General features: G+C 35.9%; 1 protein-coding gene across 1 annotated transcript in view; it reads right to left on the reverse strand.

The window, feature by feature from the left end:
• The window catches only part of LUZP2 (leucine zipper protein 2), a 480,236-nt gene that overhangs the window by 94,154 nt on the left and 359,207 nt on the right, over positions 1-26,875 (reverse strand). Inside the window, exons 8-9 of the mRNA XM_063438820.1 lie at positions 25,842-25,916; positions 24,354-24,518 (exon numbers count right to left, since the gene is read on the reverse strand). Coding sequence (XP_063294890.1) covers positions 24,354-24,518; positions 25,842-25,916 — 240 coding nt within the window. The remainder of the gene's footprint in view (positions 1-24,353; positions 24,519-25,841; positions 25,917-26,875) is intronic.

Consider the following 26,875-nt stretch of genomic DNA (forward strand, 5'->3'; position numbering starts at 1 on the left):
ATCCCTCTGTTTTAAAATATATTTCTGTGTTACTTTTTAAGGTTAAGGTTTTGTGGTCAATGGAGTGAACCAACTGAAAATCAATTATATGCACTGGTCATCTAGCTTGATAGAATGAGTAGAGAGAATGTTAGGGTGCTCTCTCTGAATATGCACGTACCTATGTGCACGAATAGCTACCTTAGTAGCAACATACATGTCAGTACAAATAGATTAAGCATGATTTGACAATAATGGGAACACTAGTGAATTAATGAAGCAAGATAAATCTCATTGCCATTCAATTTAAGTGTTCATTTGTTAAGAGAGGGTACAATTCAAGGTCAGAGTGTTGTCACAAACAAGGAATCTTTATATATACCTATATAAACAATAAAATGATGATAATAAATTATATTTATAAATAAAAGCTATGCTGCTTTATATGAACTCATCAGCAAAAATAATTAATATTTTTTTTTTATCTGATCCCTTCTTGGTAAAAAAAATGGCACTAGACAGGGATGCCCTTTGGCAACCCTGCTGTATTTTCTTACTATTGAACCATAAGCTAGTATGATTAGACAGAACATTAATATAAAGGAGATTAAGATACATAATGGAGAAATTAAAATTTCTCTTTTTGCAGATGATGTGCTTCTCACCCTGACAGACCCCTTAACTTCAAATCCATTGGTTCTACAGGGAGTGCAGAATTATTAGGCAAGTTGTATTTTTGAGGATTAATTTTATTATTGAACAACAACCATGTTCTCAATGAACCCAAAAAACTCATTAATATCAAAGCTGAATATTTTTGGAAGTAGTTTTTAGTTTGTTTTTAGTTATAGCTATTTTAGGGGGATATCTGTGTGTGCAGGTGACTATTACTGTGCATAATTATTAGGCAACTTAACAAAAAACAAATATATACCCATTTCAATTATTTATTTTTACCAATATAACATCTCAACATTCACAAACATACATTTCTGACATTCAAAAACATAACAAAAACAAATCAGTGACCAATATAGCCACCTTTCTTTGCAAGGACACTCAAAAGCCTGCCATCCATGGATTCTGTCAGTGTTTTGATCTGTTCACCATCAACATTGCGTGCAGCAGCAACCACAGCCTCCCAGACACTGTTCAGAGAGGTGTACTGTTTTCCCTCCTTGTAAATCTCACATTTGTTGATGGACCACAGGTTCTCAATGGGGTTCTGATCAGGTGAACAAGGAGGCCATGTCATTAGATTTTCTTATTTTATACCCTTTCTTGCCAGCCACGCTGTGGAGTACTTGGACGCGTGTGATGGAGCATTGTCCTGCATGAAAATCATGTTTTTCTTGAAGGATGCAGACTTCTTCCTGTACCACTGCTTGAAGAAGGTGTCTTCCAGAAACTGGCAGTAGGACTGGGAGTTGAGCTTGACTCCATCCTCAACCCGAAAAGGCCCCACAAGCTCATCTTTGATGATACCAGCCCAAACCAGTACTCCACCTCCACCTTGCTGGTGTCTGAGTCGGACTGGAGCTCTCTGCCCTTTACCAATCCATCCATCTGGCCCATCAAGACTCACTCTCATTTCATCAGTCCATAAAACCTTAGAAAAATCAGTCTTGAGATATTTCTTGGCCCAGTCTTGACGTATCAGCTTGTGTGTCTTGTTCAGTGGTGGTCGTCTTTCAGCCTTTCTTACCTTGGCATGTCTCTGAGTATTGCGCACCTTGTGCTTTTGGGCACTCCAGTGATGTTGCAGCTCTGAAATATGGCCAAACTGGTGGCAAGTGGCATCTTGGCAGCTGCTTGCTTGACTTTTCTCAGTTCATGGGCAGTTATTTTGCGCCTTGGTTTCTCCACACGCTTCTTGCGACCCTGTTGACTATTTTGAATGAAACGCTTGATTGTTCGATGATCACGCTTCAGAAGCTTTGCAATTTTAAGAGTGCTGCATCTCTATGCAAGATATCTCACTATTTTTGACTTTTCTGAGCCTGTCAAGTCCTTCTTTTGACCCATTTTGCCAAAGGAAAGGAAGTTGCCTAATAATTATGCACACCTGATATAGGGTGTTGATGTCATTAGACCACACCTCTTCTCATTACAGAGATGCACATCACCTAATATGCTTAATTGGTAGTAGTCTTTCGAGCCTATACAGCTTGGAGTAAGACAACATGCATAAAGAGGATGATGTGGTCAAAATACTAATTTGCCTAATAATTCTGCACTCCCTGTAGAAACAATAGACTGGTATAGTAAATTTTAAAATTATAAGATTAACATGAACAAGCTCAAATCTTATCCTCCTTTTTGTCTATGGCTCAAGAAGAACTATTGACCTTACAATTGCACTTTTCATGGAAGGGGAACAATATTGATTACCTAGGAATTAAAATCTCCTTTGATATAGAACATTTTAAACAAATTAATGATGATATATTATTAAAGAAATTTCAAATACAAGTAGATAATTGGAGAAAGAGTGAGGCTTCTTGGTTAGGCAGACTAAATATGATCAAAGCATTTCTAACACCAAAAATATTGTATTATTTTAGAACGTTGCCTTACAGAGTGGGAAAAGGAGTTCTCGGACAGTTTCCAAATGTATTCTCTAAATTTATCTTGCTTGATAAGCAGGCTATGATATCTTATAATATCCTGCGTAAAAGCTACCCAAAAGTGGGCATATCTTTCCCAGATGTCTTTAAACTCCATGATGCTAGCATGTTATCACACTTATCCCTTTGGTTAAATTTAGAAATTGAAAGCTATTCGTGGTCTATTTTAGACCAGGAGGATAGTCCAAAGTATAAACTATATATCCTATTTTGGATTGGCATTTTAAAGCTGGGGAAGTTGGATACTGAAATATTTTGTAATAAAACTCTTATTGATATGATACTTCTAAAACTCTTAGTAAAATATTAAATTTACAAGGTAAACTAGTATATGGATCTGCACCGCAATCCCACATTAATAAACTAAATACATTGTATAACTCGCTCTGCCAACTGTGCTACCATGTGTAAAGGACAAATGAACCCGACGCGCGTTTTGGTGCATTTAATAGCACCTTCGTCAGGGGGTGATTTCCTGAGTCACAATATGTATTATTATTTGTTCCTTTACTCTGTTTAAAACCAGTTTTGAGTCCCATTTTCTTTGAGACTCTATTTTTATTTTTATTCTTATACTAGATTTAGGGTTCAAGCCCGTTATCGATGGATCTGGAACCACCATACTGACCTCTATGTATCTGTCTCTTCGCTTTTTGTGAGATTTGGACACATAGTTACTTCTTTATACAAAAAATATATGAATACCGCACTCAATAAACGATTTTAAGTAATAATTAAACCTATGTTCAAATTTATAGTATTTATTGAAAAGCTTATAAGGATAATTCACAAAGTTAATGGTATTTCATCAAAGTAACACATAATTCATCTTATATACACCAACTATGTACAAATGTCTATCTAGACACAGTATCCTCCTATGTGTAATGAACAGTTCAATAAAAAAATGAAAATAATGTAACGAAATGGGAAAAAAGGAGAAAAAATGCAAAAATATATATATGAAAAAATATATAGAGAATCTATATTGAAAAAATGAAAAAAAGGAGAAAAAAGAAAAAAGAAAAAATGAAAAAATGAAAAAATATATGAAAAAAATACAAAAATAGAGAGAAATGGAAAAAATGGAAAATATACAGAATGCTAAAGTCCTGAAAAGTACAAGTCCAGTATATAGTGCACTATATGTTTTGCCCACTATCTGTGGGTTGGTCTCACCAGTGTCGTCCACTTCTTTATGTAGTATACAGTAGGAAGATGCTGAAGTCTGTGAGGGATGGTCTGCATGGAAGGGATGGAGCGAATTCCTGGTAGTAGGAAGAGTGATTGCCACCCTGTATCCGCTGGTGGCTGGTCAAAACCTTATTTATGGAGAATGAAGTTAATCCGCTGCATCAGGCTCTGTTAGAAGCGAAATTGAAGTCACTCTTAGGGCTTTCCTTGTATAATGGGCATGGGCTGCATGGGCTGCGCGCTCGGGACATATGCGTCCCTTCGATGGCCCCAGTGTCCGTGCTGGCCATCGAAGGGACGCATATGTCCCGAGCGCGCAGCCCATGCAGCCCATGCCCATTATACAAGGAAAGCCCTAAGAGTGACTTCAATTTCGCTTCTAACAGAGCCTGATGCAGCGGATTAACTTCATTCTCCATAAATAAGGTTTTGACCAGCCACCAGCGGATACAGGGTGGCAATCACTCTTCCTACTACCAGGAATTCGCTCCATCCCTTCCATGCAGACCATCCCTCACAGACTTCAGCATCTTCCTACTGTATACTACATAAAGAAGTGGACGACACTGGTGAGACCAACCCACAGATAGTGGGCAAAACATATAGTGCACTATATACTGGACTTGTACTTTTCAGGACTTTAGCATTCTGTATATTTTCCATTTTTTCCATTTCTCTCTCTTTTTGTATTTTTTTCATATATTTTTTCATTTTTTCATTTTTTCTTTTTTCTTTTTTCTCCTTTTTTTCATTTTTTCAATATAGATTCTCTATATATTTTTTCATATATATATTTTTGCATTTTTTCTCCTTTTTTCCCATTTCGTTACATTATTTTCATTTTTTTATTGAACTGTTCATTACACATAGGAGGATACTGTGTCTAGATAGACATTTGTACATAGTTGGTGTATATAAGATGAATTATGTGTTACTTTGATGAAATACCATTAACTTTGTGAATTATCCTTATAAGCTTTTCAATAAATACTATAAATTTGAACATAGGTTTAATTATTACTTAAAATCGTTTATTGAGTGCGGTATTCATATATTTTTTGTATGATATTTATTGGAGGTTATTTGTGGGGTTATACCTCGAATACCGGCACCTAACACGTAATTGAGTGCCAGCACACATTGTTTTTTTTGTTACTTCTTTATATTCAATAGTGATATGATGTGATACATTTGTTTCTTAGAAAACAGCATGTACTGTATATTAGATCAGCTGTATTAGTCCAAGAGAAGATGCTAAAATACCAGAGTATTGCACTATGTAATGATATCTTTTTTATTGGACTAACAAAACACTTAAAAGATGAGTTTTCCAGGGTTTTCCTCTCTTCCTCAGATCTGAAACAATACTGATCAATATGACAACTGATGTTAGAGAAGGGGGAGTGAGTGGGGTGTCACAAATATTAGAAGATGGGCCTGAGAGTGAAAGGTGAAAATTGGTTGAGAATAGCCAAAACAAGTAAATAAGCTCATAAAAAGAGCAGAGTTAGGCATACAAACATACAGCTGCATATATGTTTATCTATACATTGCTCAACTATAAGTAAAGCAAGAGTATTGAAAAATAAATATGTGAGATGTGTGTTTATATAACGATTTGGTAGTGTGTGAGAAAGCCATAATCTATATTAAGTCCTTCATTTATGGTGTTGAAATGTGTGTTCATTTTTTATTTCCAATGTCTTCTGTTAAGTGAGAGTCTTTCAAATTTTCTTGGAGTACTTTAATCTTGAGGTTTTGGATGCATTGATCAGTCCAGGTAAAACAATGCCCACAAGGGGTACATTATTTGATTTCCTCGTGGTTCTTGATTGAGTGTCTGTCTAGGCACATCCTGAGATGTAGCTTAAGGCCAATAATAATGTACACTGTATCATGTGTAACACATTGGCAGATGTGCATGGATATGATGTTTGCATGATTTGTTGTTATGGATGGCTGTTTTATTGACACACATAAGTTGGCACAGTTTGCAGAGGGATTTGTTGCATCGTGCAGTGGGGTCTGGGCCCAATCTTTGTCGACTGTAGATCTTTACTAATTTTCCGCATTTCTTCTAGCGTTGAGTTGTAGGTAACTACCAGTAGAATTCTTGTTTTGTTTATCTTTTCCTTATATTAGAGAAGCCTTTCTAGGTTTGCCAAAATAAAGGATAAAATACCCCTCTGCATACAAATTACTTTAGGAGACAATAATACTCATGGGAATTCTTGGAAGGAGAACAATAACAGGGTTACTCACTAAAGTGAGTATCTGGAGGTGAATTCAACGTGCATTTCAAATTTAAGACAAAGTAGTGAAACTGAAAGCATTGCCTAAATTTTGCAGTTTCATTATTTTGACCTTTAATTTCTATTCCATTTCCATGACAGTGCCGCTTTAAGGCAATTTTCGTGGAATACATTTCTAAGAGTTATGTGTTATAACAGCAGAGTGCTTCTACAACTTTAAAGCCACTTTCTCAATTTGAGGAATAGGGATGTGACTTTTCTCTCCCACAATAAATATTTAAAAATGAAGATAAAAATGTAATTAATAAAATTCTCTTTGTCAAATGGAAGCTTGATAGAAATTAAAAAGAGGGGGTTGAAGACAGCATATTAAGACGATGTGCAGTCATAGAATAAACACACTCCAAAATTTCCAAAACATAGATTACAACTACCAAATAATTACTGTATAATACATTTCTGCTATGTGGGTAAATACAAACAGATTATTATTTATATTTAATATGTTACAAGTATTTGTATGGAAGCTCTAATTTTAACTTATTTGATTTTATGCAAAGGCTTGTTCCTTCAAAATTGTTAAAAAAAAATTGCAGTTCCTGCTCGAATCTCATATCAATAACCTCTAGATCTCCTTGGTAGCAGAACATTATGCTGATATTGTTTTTATGAATCATTGATAAATACTTAATGCTGAAAATGCACAGCATGACTTGTTACAAAACAGACATAAAATCCTAAATATTTGAACATCTTCACTATTAAATTACACCAAGTAGATTATGCTGAAAAAAACAAAGCCTTGTTCGGGATATGTAAAGATAGTATTAATGTATGAGGGGCAGAAGGTATATTGTAGCAGTTTTGTGGGATATAACTAATCTTAGCTGAGTACATGCGAACAATAAAACCTGATTTCTGTTATAACAAGCCTTGTTGTCACTTTAAAACAAGAAACAAAAAACATAGATTTTCATCTTTTACCCCTTAGTGACCGCGGACGTACAGGGTACGTCAGCCAAAAAACAGCCACTCCAAGGGTATTGCAGCGATGCCTCTATGTTGAGGTATCCTGCAATTCCTCCCCCCCCCCCTCACCGCCAGGCCGCTGGGTGCGATCACTTCCGGGTTGCTCCATGTGATGCCCGGGAGTGAGGAAAAGCATCGGAAGCCATCAGGCAGGCTTCTGATGCTCTGCGTGTATGCTGAGTGCCTCGAGGGGTAAAGGCACTCAGTGAAGATAAAATCATTATTGATCAAATTATTGATTACAATTTGGGGGATCTGCCTGACAACCCAGGCCAAAAGTCCAGAGAATTTAAGTTGCTAGCACTATCTTTAACCCTGTAACTTTCCAAGACACCCTAAAACCTGTACATGGGGTTTACTGTTTTACTCGATAGGCTTCGCTGAACACAAATATTAGTGTTTCAAAACAGTAAAACATATCACACATGATTTTGTCAGTGAAAGGGAGGTTTTTTTTTTATTTTTCACACACGACAGCGTTTCACTGATAATATCATTGTTGTGATATGTTTTGCTGTTTTGAAACACTAATATTTGTTTTCAGTGAAGTCTCTTGAATATAACAGTACCCCCATGTACAGGTTTAATAGTGTTTTTGAAAGTTACAGGGTCAAAATATAAGGCTTGATTTTACATTTATTCACATTGAAATGTGACAGATTGGTTATGTTGCCTTTGAGAGTGTATGGTAGCACAGTAACGAGAATTACCCCCATGATAGCATGCCATTTGCAAAAGAAGACAATCCAAGGTATTGCAAATGGGGTATGCTCAGTATTTGTTAGTAGCCACTTAGTCACAAACACTGGCCAAAATTAGCGTTCATTTAACACACAAACAAATATAAATACTAACTTTGGCCAGTATTTGTGACTAAGTGGCTACGAAAAAAGACTGGAATACCCTCACATTGACTACCCTGGGTTGTCTATTTAAAAAAAAAAAAATGTACATGTGAGCTGTGATTCAGAGATTTATGACAGATAACAGTGTTACAATGTCACTATTGATACATTTTAAAAATATATATTTTATATTTATATCCTACTTGTACATATTGCCCTATAACCAAAAAAACAAAAAAGCTAAGAGCATGTTAACATTGGGTATTTCTAAACTCAGGACAAAATTTAGAAACTATTTAGCACAGGTGTTTTTTGATGGTTGTAGATGCGTAACAGATTTTGGGGGACAAAGTTCGAAAAAATGAGTTTTTGTACATTTTGTTCATCATATTTTATACTTTGTTTTATAGTAAATTATATTATATGATAAAAATAATGGTGTTACGGTTGCCTCCAGGCTGGCTGGAAGTTGGACCGTTGAAAAGGATGCTCCTAGCGCTCAACAAAGGACCATCAGCACCGTAGACACCATAACTACTGCGTAGCCACTATAAGTACTGCAGACTCCACGAACCACCGCTGCTGGGCTGGTATCTCGCCGTCTGCTCTGCGCCCTGGACCTATGACCAGGCTCCAGGTTCCAATAGGTGAACTTCTTCCTTCTGTAGAGCGAAGCAGGATCAGGAACAAGAGCTCTTACAAGAGCTCAGTAGCTAAGGGAGTATGAAGAGCATAACAATCCCTGTAGTGATTATAGTTGTCCCCTACAAACATGAGTCAAGGCTGCAAGTTAGAGGGTCAAGTCATTCTGTTTATTGGCATCAAAAGAACCTTCTTCTATGCAGGATCTCCTTAGATAGGACCACCCACAGGGTGTTTCAAAACAACCAATAACACATGTACATTACAGAAAACACTCCCAGCAATTAACACAAAATCCTCCCCTCTGCCTGTGATATAATTATGTTACACAAGGGATTAACATAATTATCACAAGCAGTAAAAATACAGTTTTTACACATACCCTGTAACTTTAAAACCATACATCCAATTACATAATAATTATCAGCACACTTTAAACATAAACACTCTAAAAAATCAGCCAAATCCATCCAGTAGATCAAAAGTTAGACGGAAGTCCTTTATGACCGACCGCAAGCACATTTTCCTGCCCAAACAGTTCCATAGATTTGGGTTGTGCGGTCGGTCAATTTCATGCAGAACGGGACTTAGTCTCTGCAGCTGAAAGTTTAGTGTAGGAGAAGGTAAGGGTCAGCGGTGTTTGCGGAAATGTGTAGCCGATTTTTGTTCCATGACTTTGGCTACACATACCGCTGACCTCGTTCGAATGAACAAAGATGGCCGCCACCACATGTTCGTTTGCACGAACTGCGGCCACCCAGCACTCGGCAATTAACCTGCAGTAACCTCACAGCCTGGGAGGTAAATTGCCTGCACACTTCCACTTCTGGGTGGTCCGCCTGTGTGGTACTTGGTTCAGTAAGCCCCATTTACTGAACCAAGTGGGAGAAAGTTATTTTACAGGTCTGGGGACATAGTCTTAAAGGGAAATTGTTCAGCAAAGTCACAATATGTCCCCAGACAGTTCTTAAAGGGCCATACACACCCAATAAAAGTCCATAAGTTTTCAGGGGCACAATCTCCCAGGGGCCTTAGTCACGAGAAAGGAGGTTGGCAAATAGGCTTCTCCACAACCCAGGGAAGCAGGGCAAGTTGTCATTTAAAGGGCCAGTTACAAATGGCAGTTTGCAACAAATGGCCTTTTTTAGAAAGACCATTTATTGGTGAGAAAAACAGTATATAATATGTATGGGTACAGTAAATGAGTCAGAGGAAAATTACAGCTAGATACAAACACCGCAGAAATGTAAAAACAGCTCTGGTCCCAAACGGTAAGAAAATTGAAAAGCAGTCTGGTCACTAAGGGGTTAAATATCATGTTACAGTAGGGGATGTCATTTTATAAAGTTTGTTTTGTTTTGTTTTTGTTTTGTTTTTGCTTGATGTAGCATTAAAATAATATGCAAGAAAGTACATAGAGATACTGGTGAAAGATAGCATTTAAAAGGCAATTTATCTCAAATTAATGCATCATACTTTGCCAGTTGTCTCCAACTTTCAGTAGCTTAAATGTTCTGCAGTTGCTAAGAAACACACTACAGCATTCTGTCCCTTGCATGAATCATTTGTGCTTGTTTTTCCTTGTGATGTTCATTTTGTAGTCTTACAAGTCATAATGGACAGTTGTGCTGTAATTAATCTCTTATTATTATTATTATTTTATTATTTATATAGCGCCATCAGATTCTGTAGCACTGTACAAAGGGTGGACTAGCAGACATTTAATTGTAACCAGACAACTGGACATACAGGAACAGAGAGGCGCTACCAAGTTGTTGTTTTTTTTAATTTGAAAATAGATTCACATCGAAAATATAAAATTGATCCTTTAAGCACGGAGAGAATTGTCTAATTTCTGAACCAAAACAAAACCTAGAATTTGCCAACTTTGTCTAACCATAGTTTAGATGTTTCTATGTTCCCCATGTTATGTATCATTTTTTAAAATGATAGAAAGGGCTTTCTTTTAACTTCCTATATTGTACACTGACCAGCCACAAGATTAAAACTGTCTACGTCCCCCTCCTGCTGCCATAACAGCTTTGATGCATCGAGGCATGGACTCCACAAGACCTCTGAACGTGTCCTGTGGTATCTGGCACAAGGAAATTGCCACAGATCCTTTTAGTCCTGCAAGTTGTGAGGTGGAGCCTCCATGGATCATATTTGTTGTTCTAGCACATCCCACAGATGCTCACATGTGCTGAGACCTGGGAATTTGAGGGCCAAGGCAACACCTCAAACTCTTTGTCATGTTCCTCAAACCATTCCTGAACAGCTTTTGCAGTGTGGCAGGGTGCATTATCCTTCTGCCATCAGGTAACATCTTTGACTTGAAGGGGTGTACGTGGTCTTCAACAATATAGGTGGTATGTGTCAAAGTAACTTCCTCATCAATGCCAGAACCAAAGGTTTCCCAGCAAAACATTGCCCAGAGCATAAACCTGCCTCAGTTGGCCTGCCTTCTTCCCACAGTGCATTCTGCTGCAATCTCTCCCCCAGGTAAACAACACACAATAACCCAGCCATTCACCTAATTGAAAAGAAAATGTGATTCATCGCACTAGGAAACCTCCTTCCATTACTCCATGGTCCAGTTCTGATGCTCACATTCCCATTAAAGGAGCTTTCAGCAGTGAGCAGGGGTCATCATGAGGATTCTGACCGGTCTGAGGCTATGCAACCCTATACAGAGCAAATTGTAATCACTTTTTCTATCATGGCCAGCATTACGTTTTTTCAAGCAATTTTACTTAGAGTAGTGTGCTCGGACCAGACAGGCCAAGGAGCCTTGGGCACCCATGACTATGACACCAGTTCACTGGTTGTCCTGCCTTGCACCACTTTTGATTCAGATTCAGATTCAACTTTATTGTCACTGTTCCATGTACAAAACAAGGGCAAAAAAAACATAGTTGGCCTCTGAATAGATATGCAGCAGCAATTTAAAAGTTTTTTTTTTTTTTTTTTTAAAAGATGTACTTCCAGTGTAAGCTTTACAGTAATACTTGATGCCATAGTTTACTGATACTTAAGAATACAATCCTACTACATTGCTACCAATTACAAGCCTAAGAATAGCTTGGCATGATAATAGTGCCACCATAAATTTTTTGTAGGTACTAAACACTGCAAACTGGGAACTCCCCCCAAGACCTGCTATTTTAGACATTCTCAGTTGTCTAGCCATCAATATTTGGCCCTTGTTAAAGTCACTTAGATCTTTTCACTTGCCCATTTTTCCTGCTACCAACACATGAAATGTAAGAACTGTCTGTTCACTTGCTGCCTAATATATTCCACCCCTTGGCAGGTGACATTGTAACAATATAATCAATGTAATACACTTCCCCGTCAGTAGTGTTAATGTTGTGGCTAATCGGTGTATACCTAACAAATTAAGTGTGAATAAAATGTAGAAAATGGAAGGAAAATGGGGTAAAAGCATTTGTTCAGATTTTTCCTTATATCTTTTCCACATCCAGTGCAACTAAATAAGAAGAGCACAAAACCTTTTTATGATTTGGTCCTGATTGTTAAATGCCTCATATGCCTCAATTTAAGTCTAGGTAGCTAATGCAACAATATACCAACCTCGCACTTCACCAACCCTACCTCTTACCGTATGCTTACACTAACTCTAACCATATAACTGACCTAAACTTACCCATAATCTTAACCCTACACTATCCCTAACTCTAAAACAGCATTATCCATAACCCAGCATTAAACCTTACCTTACCTTTTACATTGTAGGGTTAAAACTACAGGACCATTGCACCCAGACCACTTCACTGAGCTGAAGTGGCCTGTGTGCATTTAGTGGTCCTTTATTAAATGCATTTTGTCCTTTCATCAGAAAAGAAGTGAGCTACACATCATATATTCTTTCTGTTAGGTGGCACATGATTCATACACATTATTTCCTCAAGCAAGAGTTCTTCACTAATGTGTAAATTAAGAGGAATTCAAGCTGTATTGTTATAATGAATTTTCTCTGAAAAAGCAGTGTTTACATGAAAATGCTTGCAGGGACTGATAATACACCCTGTTCCAAATTATAATGCAAATTCTATTTAAGTGTCACAAAGATTAAATATTTTGTTTTCCAGTTTAACTCATGGATGGCATTGTGTCTCAGGGCTCTTTTGATGACTGAAAACAATCTCGGACACCTGTGATAATTAGATTGCCAGGTGAGCCCAATTTAAGGAAAAACTACTAAAAAGGGTGTTCCACATTATTAAGCAGAGCATCATTTTCATGCAATATGGGGAAGAAAAAGGATCTCTCTGCTGCCGAAAAGAGTGACATAGTTCAATGCCTTGGACAAGGTATGAAAACATGAGATATTTCACGAAAACTTAAGCGTGATCATCGCACTTTTAAGAGATTTGTGGCTGATTCAGAGCAGATAAAGGCACATTGAGAAAGATTTCTGTCAGATCCATGCATCTGATCAAGAGAGCAGCTGCTAAAATAGCATGCGATTTCAGTAAATATGCTGCAAACACAACAAATGACAATTTTCAGTTCTTTACAACCTATAAAGTGTTTTGACACTTACTGTGTGTAATAATTTGGAACAGTGCATTGTAAGTTTTTTATGTTTAAAAAAAATACTGTTATCATTATGAGGCTTGTTCAATACAATTTGAATTGTACTCTTAATAGTTGATAACATGAGAATTATGCTGACTGCTATTTACATCAATTATTTAGGTAAATGAGAAAAATATTATTTGCATAATGCCTTGGAACAGGGTGTACTCACCAGAACAACTACATTAAGCTGTATAATAAGCTGTATACTATACATTAAGCTGTATACTATACATTGAGCTGTTCATTAAGCTGTATAATAAGCTGTATCCTATACATTAAGCTGTATATTGTACATTAAGCTGTATAATAAGCTGTATCCTATACATTAATCTGTATCCTATACATTGAGCTGTATCCTATACATTAAGCTGTATACTGTACATTAAGCTGTATCCTATACATCGAGCTGTATACTGTACATTAAGCTGTATCCTATACATTAAGCTGTATATTGTACTATAAGCTGTATAATAGGCTGTATACTATACATTAAGCTGTATCCTATACATTAAGCTGTATACTGTACATTAAGCTGTATCCTGTACATCGAGCTGTATACTATACATTAAGCTGTATATTGTACTATAAGCTGTATACTAGGCTGTATACTATACATTAGGCTGTATACTATACATTGAGCTGTATAATAAGCTGTATACTATACATTAAGCTGTATACTGTACATTAAGCTGTATACTATACATTAAGCTGTATAATAAGCTGTATACTATACATTGAGCTGTATAATAAGCTGTATACTACACATTGAGCTGTATAATAAGCTGTATACCGTACATTAAGCTGTATATTGTAAATTAAGCTGTATAATAAGCTGTATACTATACATTGAGCTGTAGTTGTTGTGGTGGCTATAGTGTCCCTTTGAACAAAGAAGTTCAACTCTTTCTTCCCATGCAGTGTTGTTCACTCCTTTCATTTGACATCTACCTCTTTATCTCTTTTTCTATGTCACTCCTTTTTTCCTCACCCTGTATGTTTGCTCTCTCACTTTTCCCTCTATGTCTGTTCACCATTCTTCCCCACTATTTGTTTGTTCCTCTTTCTTTTTATTTGCCCCCTTATTGTCCCCTAGCTTCCTAGAACAGCTTCTGGGATGGTACCTTCAGTCACTTTGGCAAGGCAGCCAAGCCTATTCTGAAATGGCCTCCATCAGCAGGATTTATTGACATTTTGCAAATCCTAACCTTTTAAATGTTTAATCTCCATATATTTCTCGCTAGAAAATATCTTATGATAATTTTAAATACAATTGATTTAAGCGTAATGTAGTGTTTTATAAGACAGGGTAGGAGACTACGTCCATTTAAATGCTGTAGGTCACATTTCCAGTGATGCTCTATCAAAAACATGAAACCAAGCGTGCTGCACTCACCTGAACATGCATATAATATAAGGGTGCTGCTGGGGCAAATTCATAAAACATACATACATCATCCAGCACACTCACCCATTCACTAAACAGCAATTTTAAAGCTCATGGAAGTAAGTGCGCTGATTTTGTAATGTTGTATAAATTGGGCCCAGCAGCACCCTATAATGTATGAATGTTAAGGTGAGTGCAGCCTCTTGGTTTCACATATATATATTTCTGAGTCAAGGCCAACTCCTTGGTTTTGCACCCCTCCCTGTCACAGGGGCCTCATTCCAGGACCTAATTAAAACCTTGACCTCCAGAGAGTCCCAGGGGGAAGCGTTTCCCAACTAAGTGGATTCATCTCATAACAGCAGACATTAGGCTGCTGGGATATGACCTGCCAAGAAAGGGTACATTGACGTTGTGGCAGGCTTATGCAATGTATGATCATATAATGTAACTAAACCCCCATTATTTTACCTAAGTCAGGTACGACTATTACATTCTGTGAGCTTTGAAGTTGCAGTTTCGTGAATCAGTGAGTTCTCTATCAAAAGATGTATTCTGGTTCTGATGGTATGGTTTTATAAATAAAGAAGAAATGTAAAGTTAATACAACAAATACTGTACAGATAATGTACAATTCATTCAATTCAGCTAATGTTTCTGTTCTTTGAGGACGTCTCTTCAGTTGAAAAGGGATCTGATATGGGTAGAGACGGGTAATCTCAGATTTAAAAGAATTAATGCAGAAACCAAGTAAGTGTATAAAGAAAACATTAAACAAACAGTTCAATGACCACCTGTGGTTTAAAAAAAACACCAGCAGGAGGTGTCCATAGTGTGCCTGGTTGTCATGGCAACCACTAAACAAATGCACAAAACTATGTCAGATTCATTAGACCAAAGGGAAAGGGATAGCCACATAGAGGTAGTTAGAGTAGTTCAGAAATTAACAACTCATTTCTGCCTAAGGATAAGGGGTTCAGATAGATTATTGGATTGCTATGACAACAAGCGGTATATTACTCGTGATATTTAAAGCGAATAAAACATACAGAAAAAAGAGGTCTTCTTCAGTTCCTATTTGGAAGTGTGATTGAGTCTCACACAGTGGTGTGAATCTAGACTGTAAATACTGCTAGGTCTTTAACTGAATTACATCTAATCTGCAGACTGCTTCCGAATCCAGTCGAGCCACGGTAGATGGAGAATGGATCTAGGTGGAAGAAGTGATTCAAGTCAGGAGATCAGTAATGACAATAATGGAGTTTAGAGAGCCTCTGCAGAGGTGACATGAGCCTCCAAGAAAGAGCGGAGTATCCTATTAATATGTCTATTACATATAAAGAAACAGGTGTGATCCCTGAGAAATACTTGTAATGTAACAGGGATATGAGGGGGCAAAATGCCGCAAGGAATATATGATTCCACACTCCATAGGACTGTATATTTATACAGTAATTGCATTTTGAAAAGCATGAAGGGGCAAAGGGATTCACAAGCCCTATGATCTAAACAAGTCATATCAGATACAATATAAGCTAAATATAACAATAGTCATGTCGGATAAGGTGTCCTCTAGTGGGTGAATGGGAAGTGGGGATACAATAAAAATAAAATAGCATACAGTTCTCTCCTGGATACAAGATATCCATGCTGATAGTGGGAAGTAAACAAACAGTCAAAATAAACCAAGCAATAAATGTGTAGGGCAGAGGCAGGACAAGACTTAGGATGTGGGTAAGACCCCTCACCTCCCCAAAAAATGGCATTCAGAGTTATCATCATGATGGATGCACATCCGAAATGCCAGAATTGTAAAGTATTAAGACAGGGTAGTGGCATTTGCAGAATGCAGATATGAAAAGAGTGGAAATGGAACAATTGAATGCCTATGCTTCAAAGGCTAAATAGCTTAATCCTGGATGTTTATCTGTAAATTAATTACTCATATGAATTTCTCCTAGACAAAAACACACTGGCTGGCAAAGATTTATGAGAGTTGTTCGCTAAGATCTGGCAGTCTAGTCTGAATAATCCTGACTGTTATGTGAAATGTGTTAGAGAGGATAGTGGAATGTGCAGAATAGTTCAGTGTGTTATAAATATAACAGATAGCATGCTGAGACACAGAAATAAAATATTGGTCACCCACAACATCCTGGAACCAAGCTTAAAAATTGAATTAAATGTCCCAACTTCAAAGTACAATTGATCTAACCGGAAAATGTATTTTTATATGAAATATAACATTTACATACAATTTATCTTACATGCATTTCGCTTCAATGAACTCTGCTAAACTGTGACAAAAAAAAGATTTTTTACAAACTATGTGTTTGCATTACATATAACCATGTTTAAAGAAACATCACACCTTTAATGAATGGTTTACAATTGCTACCAAGCTGAATTGACTTAGCATTATAGAACGATGTTCTTTGCACAGCAGTATTAATTCTAAAATGTCAGCCCTCTAGATTCTGAATATATTGCTTCAAGTCACATAATGCTGGTTCTATGAGTGATTGACAAATTATCCCACAAAAATAAGAATGACTAGGACAATTCAAAAGAGACGACTTGAGCTGTCTTAAATGCAATCTTGATTCTGATTGCTAGGTAGCAGGGTTTAGAGAATCTCACTCTTGTTGTCTGCACTTGGGAGATATGGCAGCAGAATGGGTGGAGTTTTAATTATAAAAAATATATATTTGGTGCAGTTCGTCCGATATTCCACACCAGGACAGATCGATTAGTTCAGGTGTAGCTAGCAAGAATTTTCTTGGGTGGACCACTCCAATTTAATTTTTGCACAAGTTTAGTTTGAACCTAATCAGTGGTAGAGAAACATGTATTCCTCTTGTTCAGATTGTTTATTATCTGCTATAAAAGCTGACTATAAACAGGTGACGGTCTATACTTAATTAAGCAAACTGGAATTCTTTCAAAATCAATTGTTGCACAAAGTGACATTGCAACTTCTGTACTTCGCATGGACAGACAACTTCACAACATTGAGCAAATAAGAAGCAAATTTGTGCAACGCTACCTTTTAATAATCAGACGTATTAATGAAGACACTGTAATTCATCAATCCCCTCTGTTTTTTGTAGTTTTCTATAAGCCAGATACTAAACCACTTACTTCTCCTATGACTTGCTAAGTAAGATGCCTTCTGTTGTACACACACTTCTATAAATACATTGATGAATATAATGAGAACACCTGCTCCAATTGAGCTTAGTACTTTCTATGGAAGATTGAGCATTTTAACAGAAATTAAAAACCCATAATAAAGGTGTAATTTTCCTTTAAGAATAGGCTAGATGCTTTTTCACGAAAATAAATAACTTTTCCAAAAGCATTTCTTTTTCTACAGTTTAACAGCGACTTTCCTGGAGCAAAATCCATGCTCGATAGATGGTATGTAAATTTTACATTTCACATAAAAATGCTTTTTCAAGCTAGATCAGTAAAACTTTGAAGTTGGCATATTTATGGGCACAGCTTCAAATTGTGTCCCTGATGGTTTTCTTACTGCTTATCAAAAGGGACAGGATGGAGGAGCATTACTCCACAGAGAGCTCCAGAATTTTGTAAAATACATGCACAAAAACAAATTAATAACCTGTATAATAAAACGAGTCTGTGAGCCCTAAGGAAAAGAACAGTCAAAATGACCAGATCAAAAATAGTAACTAGTCCTTAATAATAAAATGCCTGCAGAATTAGAAACTCCTGGGCCAGTTGAAAAGCCCGGGGTTTATTTACAATAAATAAAGAAAACAATCTAAACAATGTAGAACAACAAAGATGGGGAGTATCAGAACAATCCATCCTGAATCTTCGAATAGAACAACAAACGTTGCTCTGTAAGTGACATTGTCTATAATCAGGTACTTAGGAAATAGCCAACGTTCTGTGTTTGTAAAATAAAGTTGGCTATTTTTCATAAATTAGACCTGGATTCAAGTGCTGGATTAGCTTTCTCAATGATTTCATATTTTTAGATAAACCTTTAAAATTACATAATAGTATGAAAAATATATATTTTTTTAGTATGTTGATATTTTATGCTAGTATGTTAATATATATAGTTTTATATATGATATATTTTTTTAATATTTCAATATGTTGAAAAATAATTTTAAAGGTTTTTTTGTCAAAAATATTAATTTGTTTGGAAAGCTTATGTAACTATATTTACACTAGGCCTTAAATTGCAAAGAGAAGGGGATTTTGCTTGATATTCGTAATTAACCAACTTTAGATTTTCTCCGAAATTGTTCCTTCATCCATACCTGTTTATATTGGCTGCCAATTTGTTTATTTTCATTTTGTAGTTATTTAGATACAAACTATCAGACTATGTTGGGGGGATATGATAGAAACATTTAAATACATAAAGGGAATCAACACAGTAAAGGAGGAGACTATATTTAAAAGAAGAAAAACTACCACAACAAGAGGACATAGTCTAAAATTAGAGGGACAAAGGTTTAAAAATAATATCAGGAAGTATTACTTTACTGAGAGGGTAGTGGATGCATGGAATAGCCTTCCAGCGGAAGTGGTAGAGGTTAACACAGTAAAGGAGTTTAAGCATGCGTGGGATAGGCATAAGGCTATCCTAACTATAAGATAAGGCCAGGGACTAATGAAAGTATTTAGAAAATTGGGCAGACTAAATGGGCCGAATGGTTCTTATCTGCCGTCACATTCTATGTTTCTATGTTTCTATGTTAGCCATTTAAATAATTCAATTTAGTGACGTTAAAGTCCCTTTCTTCTGAAGTTACAACTGATGTACAAATAATGATATTACACAGTAAGGATTATACGGTTTGCGTTGTTTTTAAAGGAATTCTATGTTGCCAGGAAAACAACCTCATTTTATAGGATTCTACAGTGCCCCCCTCCCTCGAGACCCCTCTCCCGCGCGGCTGAAGGGATAAAGTAGACAGCCACTACAGGAGGAGTTAACCATTCAGGGTAATCAGTGCAGTTTCTCAGAAACTGCAATAATTACCACTGTAGGGTTAAGGGACATGGGGCATTGCACCCAGACCACTTCTTGTAATTGTCCTATTTATAGTTAAATCCCTCCTCTTATAATATTGTTAAGTGCTACGGAATCTGTTAGCGCCATATAAATGGCGATAATAATAATAATAATAATAATAACTATACCTTTCACTCTTTCACGGCCTCAAGTAAGAACATTCTGGTACACATTATAAAAACACTAGGATGCTGGATTAACCTTGCTATATTTCTCAACCCGTACAAGAAATCCGACAAGCCTGATCTGACATTGTAAATAATGGAATTATGATTGTTGATTGAATACATGTATATGCTATATATGTATTATATATAAATTTATGTTTCTTTTTTTGCCCTCTTTATTACAGGCCTACTGCATCGTCGGTTCCGGCACACCACAATCGACTCTTTCATATATTATATGTTACGTCTAAACAATTTCAAGCAAAAAGATGTTACATAGTTACATAGCTGAAAATAGACTTGTGTCCATCATGTTCAGCCTTTCTCACATATGTTTTTGCTCTTGATCCAAAAGAAGTAAAAAAAAACCCAGTCCGAAGCGCCTTCCATTTTGTAACAAATTATGAAAAAAATTAGGAAAAAAATCCTTCTTGACCCCAAAATGACAGTCAGATATCACCTTGGATCAAGAATATATTACCCCACTAATTAGAAATTATATCCCTGTATATTATGTTTTTGCAAGTATGAGTATAAGCACTTTCACTTATAACAGCATTGTGCCCCGAAAACAAATAGTGCACTCACAGGTCTTTTGCAATAATAATTTTATTGTTTAAACAACAAATACACCTCGGTTCTATCAACATTTCAGTCCACACTGGGCTTTTTTCAAGACCTTTTTCAAGTGCTTATAAAGAGAGAGAGAGATTTCCATTTTTCTTTCTCATTTTGCACATTGATTTGACTTTAACATTTGTTTTATTAATGCTCATTTAGAGAGGTTCAGCATAATATAGACTTTCATTAATCCTTGAAAAATAGCAATTCAGAGAAAAGAATAGTACAATGTTGAACCCTTTTATGAAGTATGAGCTAAGTCCATATTAAGGGAACCATGCACACATTAAAATTCACTAAAAGTTAATTTCCAAGTAAATTCTAGGGGAATTTCAAATTTAAGGTCAAAACCGCGTAACTGTAAAAATGATCTAAACCAGCTTTCAGTACAGATACTCTGAACTTTATGGTGAAATTCACTTTGAATTCACTTCAGTTTCTGACTTTAGTAAATAACTATGTGTCAGTCAAATAAAACAGGTAATACTTCATTATTTTGGATCATCAAATGTATGCCTTCCTCTGGTGGCATCCAGGAAGCCAGGGCTGAAAATTCTCAGCTCAAGGTATCTGTTCAAATATTTGTATTTGCTTAAGAAATGTCATTTTATGCAATTTTTCAAGATGTGAAACAGTATTTTGTGCATGTACTAGTGTAGTGATTTTCATTAATATTTTAGCCTCAAACACACCAATCACTATTCAAAAATATGAATCATTTTATTCGGGATTAAAATGTATGGACGTAGAGTATCTCATCTGGCAGTTTTGTTTCTTTTCTCCATTGGCCCAAGTCAGAACTGTCCCATTGGAAATGAACTATTGGGAAGCATCCAGTGTGTTGTCTGAATAAACACAAGCAAACATCAATCATTTCATATGCTTTCAGACTCGTGATGACTGCTGTCCATTATAAGAGTACATTCGTATTGCTATATGCTCTATGAGCATAGTTTAACAAAGGGAGAGATAGCCTTGGACTCCCATTTGTCATTAGACAATAATTGTTATAATTCCCAGCTAATGTCAAGCAAAGAATGGTAAATATACCCCAAAACGGCTAAACTATCGAACAACCATAATGTAACTAATTCATTGTATAAGCTGGATTCCTTAGCACCGAGACTCCACTTCTTCTAGTGGTTTGAAAGGTCAACTAGATTGTGTCATGTATGTTATGTATATACCTTTTAATACCATTAGACTTTGTATTATCTAGACATTCAGTTAACATTTTTTCTTTCTTTTTCCATTCCTCTTTCCTTTTTTTTTTTATGTTATTGGTGGACTGTGTGCAATTTTTGCCATATGATTTATACATCTTTAAATCGTTGATTTTACTTTGTGATCTTTTTCTTTACATTTGGACAAAATGTTTTGCATACTCAATTCAAAATGAATTTCTTGATTTATTATGCAAGGTTCATATATATTCCTAGTTAAGTCATAACCTATTTTAGAGTTAGTGGGGTGAATCAGAAAACCTTTTTATCTTCGAGCAGTGGGGGAATGATTCAGCTGTGACTTAATTAGACATCACTATTGAAGCACCACTTTAGATTAAGATACATTTTATAACGTTACATTTTGTATTTAATGGCATCCGACATATATCTTATATAGTTAGCCTAACATGTGCCTCCATTTAATTCTATTGGATAAGATTTCCAAATGAACACAAACTGTTAGTCAAACGATTTATCTACAGAAGGCACGATTACAGTCTATGGATTTTTTGTAGATTAATAATTTTAAATGTTTTTCTAACAGAATGTGATCAGTTGAAAAGCTTATCTAAAAGAATTTAAATTGAGCCCATGTTGACGTGGAATGTAAATGAAGCCCATGTTTAAAAGGTTGACAAAGACAACCTTCTCTTGTTTTGTATAGGGCATATCAACTAACAATTTTAAATTTGACTGCTCAATACAAATTTAGGAGTACTAACCTGTGCTTAGACTTTGAGCCTTTCCTGGCTTAATTCTCCATCGGGTCATCCTAGTATTTCATTTTTCTGATGTTAATTAATGAAACCTATTAAGCTAATATATACTGACAATGATATACTTGAAATCCAAAAGCAACCTTCCCTTTTAAAGGGACACTAAAGTCCCCCATAACACTTGACCTCAAGAAAGTGGTCTGGCTGTAGTGCCCCTGTTCTTTTAACTCTGATGTAAAACATTGCAGTTTTTGAGAAACTGCAGTGTTAACACTGCAGGGCTAAGTTCACCTCTCGTTGCTGTCACAGGGATAGCAACTATATACAATTTTGTGGCACTGGCTTAGTAAAACTTGGTCATGTGACGCAGAAGTCCATATAAACTATTAAATACAATGTTTCCTTTTGGTAATATTTTGATGCATATGGTGCTCACCTCACATGCGCATCAGGTCTCTAATGCTCCTCTACGAGGAGTATTGGCTTGGACCATTTCTGAGGAGGCCATGCATCCTTAATGAGATTGGAGGAGGCAGAGAGATAAGCAACCGCCTTGGGAAAAGGTAAGCAAAACATTGATTTATTCATCTCAATGTATCCTTCCTGTTAACATTTTTTTTTATAAATAAATGAATAATTTTATTAATGCTTTATGGCAGATGGGCCTATATAAAAATATGAACAGGGCCACTATACAGTTACTAATATAGGTTTGTATTCCAAATGCTAAAGTGTTTCTTTAAATAGTTGTGATATTATTATTATTGATGTTATTATTGATTTTATTATTATCACTAACTGGATATTTTTTCTTTGATAGAAAAACGGTATTGTTCATTCACTAACTGTCAAGTAACATAATTATAATTAATAACTTGCAGACCGTTGTTCACATGTATTTGCCCCCATACTAACATTTAGCACAAGGTATGGCCCTTAACACATGTTAATGCACACTAAACTATAGATGATGGGATCTTTGTGGAATAGAGAGACGGACAATAAGGTTGATACATTTTATTAGTGCTTCCAATAATTCATTAATCCTCGAAAAACCACTTACATTCCATTCTATAAACAGTTTTGTATTTAGAGACTCTCTGATGACATGGAAGCACTGCTGAGCCCTCTATACACTATGTAAGCAGGACATTTGAAATTGGAATAGGACTTTGCATACTAGGATCATAATTGCAGAATATTGTTAGTCTTTTAGGAGTTAAGTGAAACATGTAATATTTTATTTTTTTCCATCGAGAGTGAAATTTGGCCTTTCTCTAATGGCTTTTTTGCAGATCATGTTTTTCAGTTAGCACTTTTACACTGACACATTTTAAGACATGATTTCACATCTACAATATAGATATGGACACACTTCTTTCACACATTAAATCCCCAAAGAGAGTCATCAACTCAGTCGTCACACATAGAAAACAAGTAATCTCACATACTTTTCCCTTTCTACCCTATTTTGTGTGTTAGTCATGCTACACTAGCTTAAGAAATACTATTGAGCCTTTTTCTTCCAAAGAATTATTTAACCCCTTAAGGACCAAACTTCTGGAATAAAAGGGAATCATGACATGTCACACATGTCATGTGTCCTTAAGGGGTTAAATTAATTATCATATTTTTTTTTTTTACAAACATCAGTAACAACCATAATTACTATTTTAATATGGGATGATATGATTATTTTATGTATCACCAACTTATTTCACAGAGGTAGTAACCTTCGTGAGACCAGGGTAGACGGCACCATGTGAATAATTTTTAAATATTGCTAAATCTAATAAAATATTTAAAAAGTAAAACAAAGTTCACCAGGCTGCATAGCTATAATGTATTGATTGTGCATGTTCTATATGAACGAGTTGCGTACAATCACATTTAAAAATAAAATAACATTTTTTACTACTGTAGATAAAGGTTGTTTTTTTTTTTTTAAATCTCTGACTCTCTCGCCAGCAATATGACACTTTAAGTTTACAAAGCTGTATAGAGTACCTCTTTGTTTGTCGTTTCAAATGGCAATCCAGGAGCATTTGGAGCTGAAGGTGTTGGTCTGTCTCTCAATTTTGATGGGATTATATTCATGGTGGGAGGTTGATTGTGCAGAACAGAAGATAGACAGAGTTGTACAGTCTCCTTCAAGGCTTTCAACTGTGACTCCTGAGAGAAAGAAGTCAAACACTTATGGATAGTCTATTGTCGACGGCGAACAATTGAACTTTAATAACTCTTACTTTAAAGAAAGCGTGCAGCATAAATTGCCGATATTCAGTCTATAAATCTTACAAATGCTGCGTTTTTATTTGATTTAGCATATGGTATTTGCATCTGTTTTTATTTTCCATAGTGATTGTCTTCTGGTCATGGACTTTTCCACATTACAAATACTATTTCAACAGCTGTAAAGTAACATAGATTGGGTTATGTTTTTTTTCTTTGAATATATCTTTATATTTCTGGAAGACCTTATAGTGCTTTGTGTGGATAATGTAGTGATTTATGCTGTATGTGTGTAGAGTCACATTGCAGAAACTGCTTATAAATCATGAGAATGAATTGAAGTAACAATTTTAGATTTTGACAATTCTGTTATCAAGGTCAGTCATTGGAATCTTGATGTCCTGTGCATTTACTGGACCATTAAAATGAATTTAGCTTTCCCCTCTCTAAGAAGAAATTAGATACAGAGATCCATATCTCAGTGCTCCTGAATTGTTTATATTTGGTCAGATGAACAAAAAGTGTTGGGGACTTTCTATTGTCCACGCTGGTCATGATGCAGTGCAAGTTGATGTTTCATATACCAGTCAAGAGCTCCGGAATAAAATGATTGGTTTATTTAATGGTAACAAATCTTCACTCAGAGGCGGAAGACATTTCATGTTATTAAAAATAATGTATTATTTATATTTAAAAATGCTTTTTTTTTTTCTCTGTTAGGACTCAAATATGTATTAGATGCAGTGATATGTTTCTCTCTTCCCGAGTATACAAAGTTGCAAAGAGGGCACTTAATACAGTTACAATGTGTTAATACTGGTTTCCACCATCTGGTTTGGTCAAGGAAAAGGTCTTTAAGACATACGTAAAGCAATCAACTATTAGTGAGTACCATTAAGCTCTTGTGGATCTTGAAGAAATACAGGTTTTTATCTGGAAAGGCGCTAACACATCTGTCCCTATTCTTCTTCACCTATAATAAGATTTAGATGAATATTGTTGTTTGAGAATATTGTTTGAGAACCACACCTGAAATGCTTCCTAAAGATAAGTGTTGTAGTCCAACTAATAAGCTAAAGAATTATGTTAACGTTAAAAGCGTATATTTTTTAATTAACAAATACTTTGCAAACAAGATCATTTACGAGTTCCAGAATACAATAAGTTTGTGTAAACCCTGGACATTATCTCACACCTACTGAATCGGCATTGATATATCTCTCCGAGCAAATACATAAGCAGGATGATATTGAGAGTGCTTACTTTATCAAGAGAAGCCTTTTCCATGTCTTCTTTTGCCACCAACAACTTTTGTTCTAGATCAGTTAGTAGTTGTGCCTGCAAAAGAGAATTTTAGAAAAGTTACAAAAACATTATTAGACAGCAGACACGTTTTTTCTTTTTTGATCATGTTTGCAGGTTGATAGTGGATCAATTGCTTCACATTCACTAACTGATCAGTTAAAGGTACACATGACAATAATTTGAACTTCATAAAAAGTTATAGATTGAATGCTGCATGTAGATGTATATGGGATTCCATTGTAGAATTATCAAGAATATGCACGGGTATTATTTTACATATCCACATGCTAAGTTATTTACATCATTTTTGCATGATGCTATTCCAAGAATCAATGAAATTCACAAGAACTGTTCACTTTAGGATTATTGAGTGTCATTTACCAAGAAGAGGATTGTTTTCCACATTGTAAGTTCTGGGTTAGTGTGACACACAACTTACAAATTGTAATAATAGTATCTGGGGCCTCTGCAATCCATTATTAACCAGAGAGCACTAAGGAGATCCTTATTCCCACCAGCTGCATGAGTTAGAAAGTTAAAAAGAAAAATTTAGTGTGGGTCCACAGCATCCCAAGACTGATTATGGAGATGACAAATGCTGCCTTCTCCTTTAGTCTACGTGCCCAGCAAATTGACACTTCCTACCCAGTGGAGTGCAAAGCAATAATAGTCGATCCTCTTATCCTCTTATCCTAAATAGTGTGCCCAGTCCCCTGATTCACAGTAGTTAAGACAACTATCCGTAGCTAGGGGATCCACATTTTCTAACCACTAACCCATAAAATCCTGCAGAATACAAAAAAAATCTTTCTTACATACCCATAACTCGCTAAAAAAAAAGACATAAAGTATCATGTAGGGTGGAGAAAGTGTGCGTGGGCGATGGGGGGGAGGGGGGGAGGAGTCGTAGCTACAGTCCCCCCTCTCCCCCCTTATAAGTTGAATGTGAATTTTCCACATATTTTTTTTAAATCTGCCAACCATCATGCAGA

The sequence above is a fragment of the Pelobates fuscus genome, chromosome 12 (genome assembly GCF_036172605.1).
Source record: "Pelobates fuscus isolate aPelFus1 chromosome 12, aPelFus1.pri, whole genome shotgun sequence".
Lineage (NCBI taxonomy): Eukaryota > Metazoa > Chordata > Amphibia > Anura > Pelobatidae > Pelobates > Pelobates fuscus.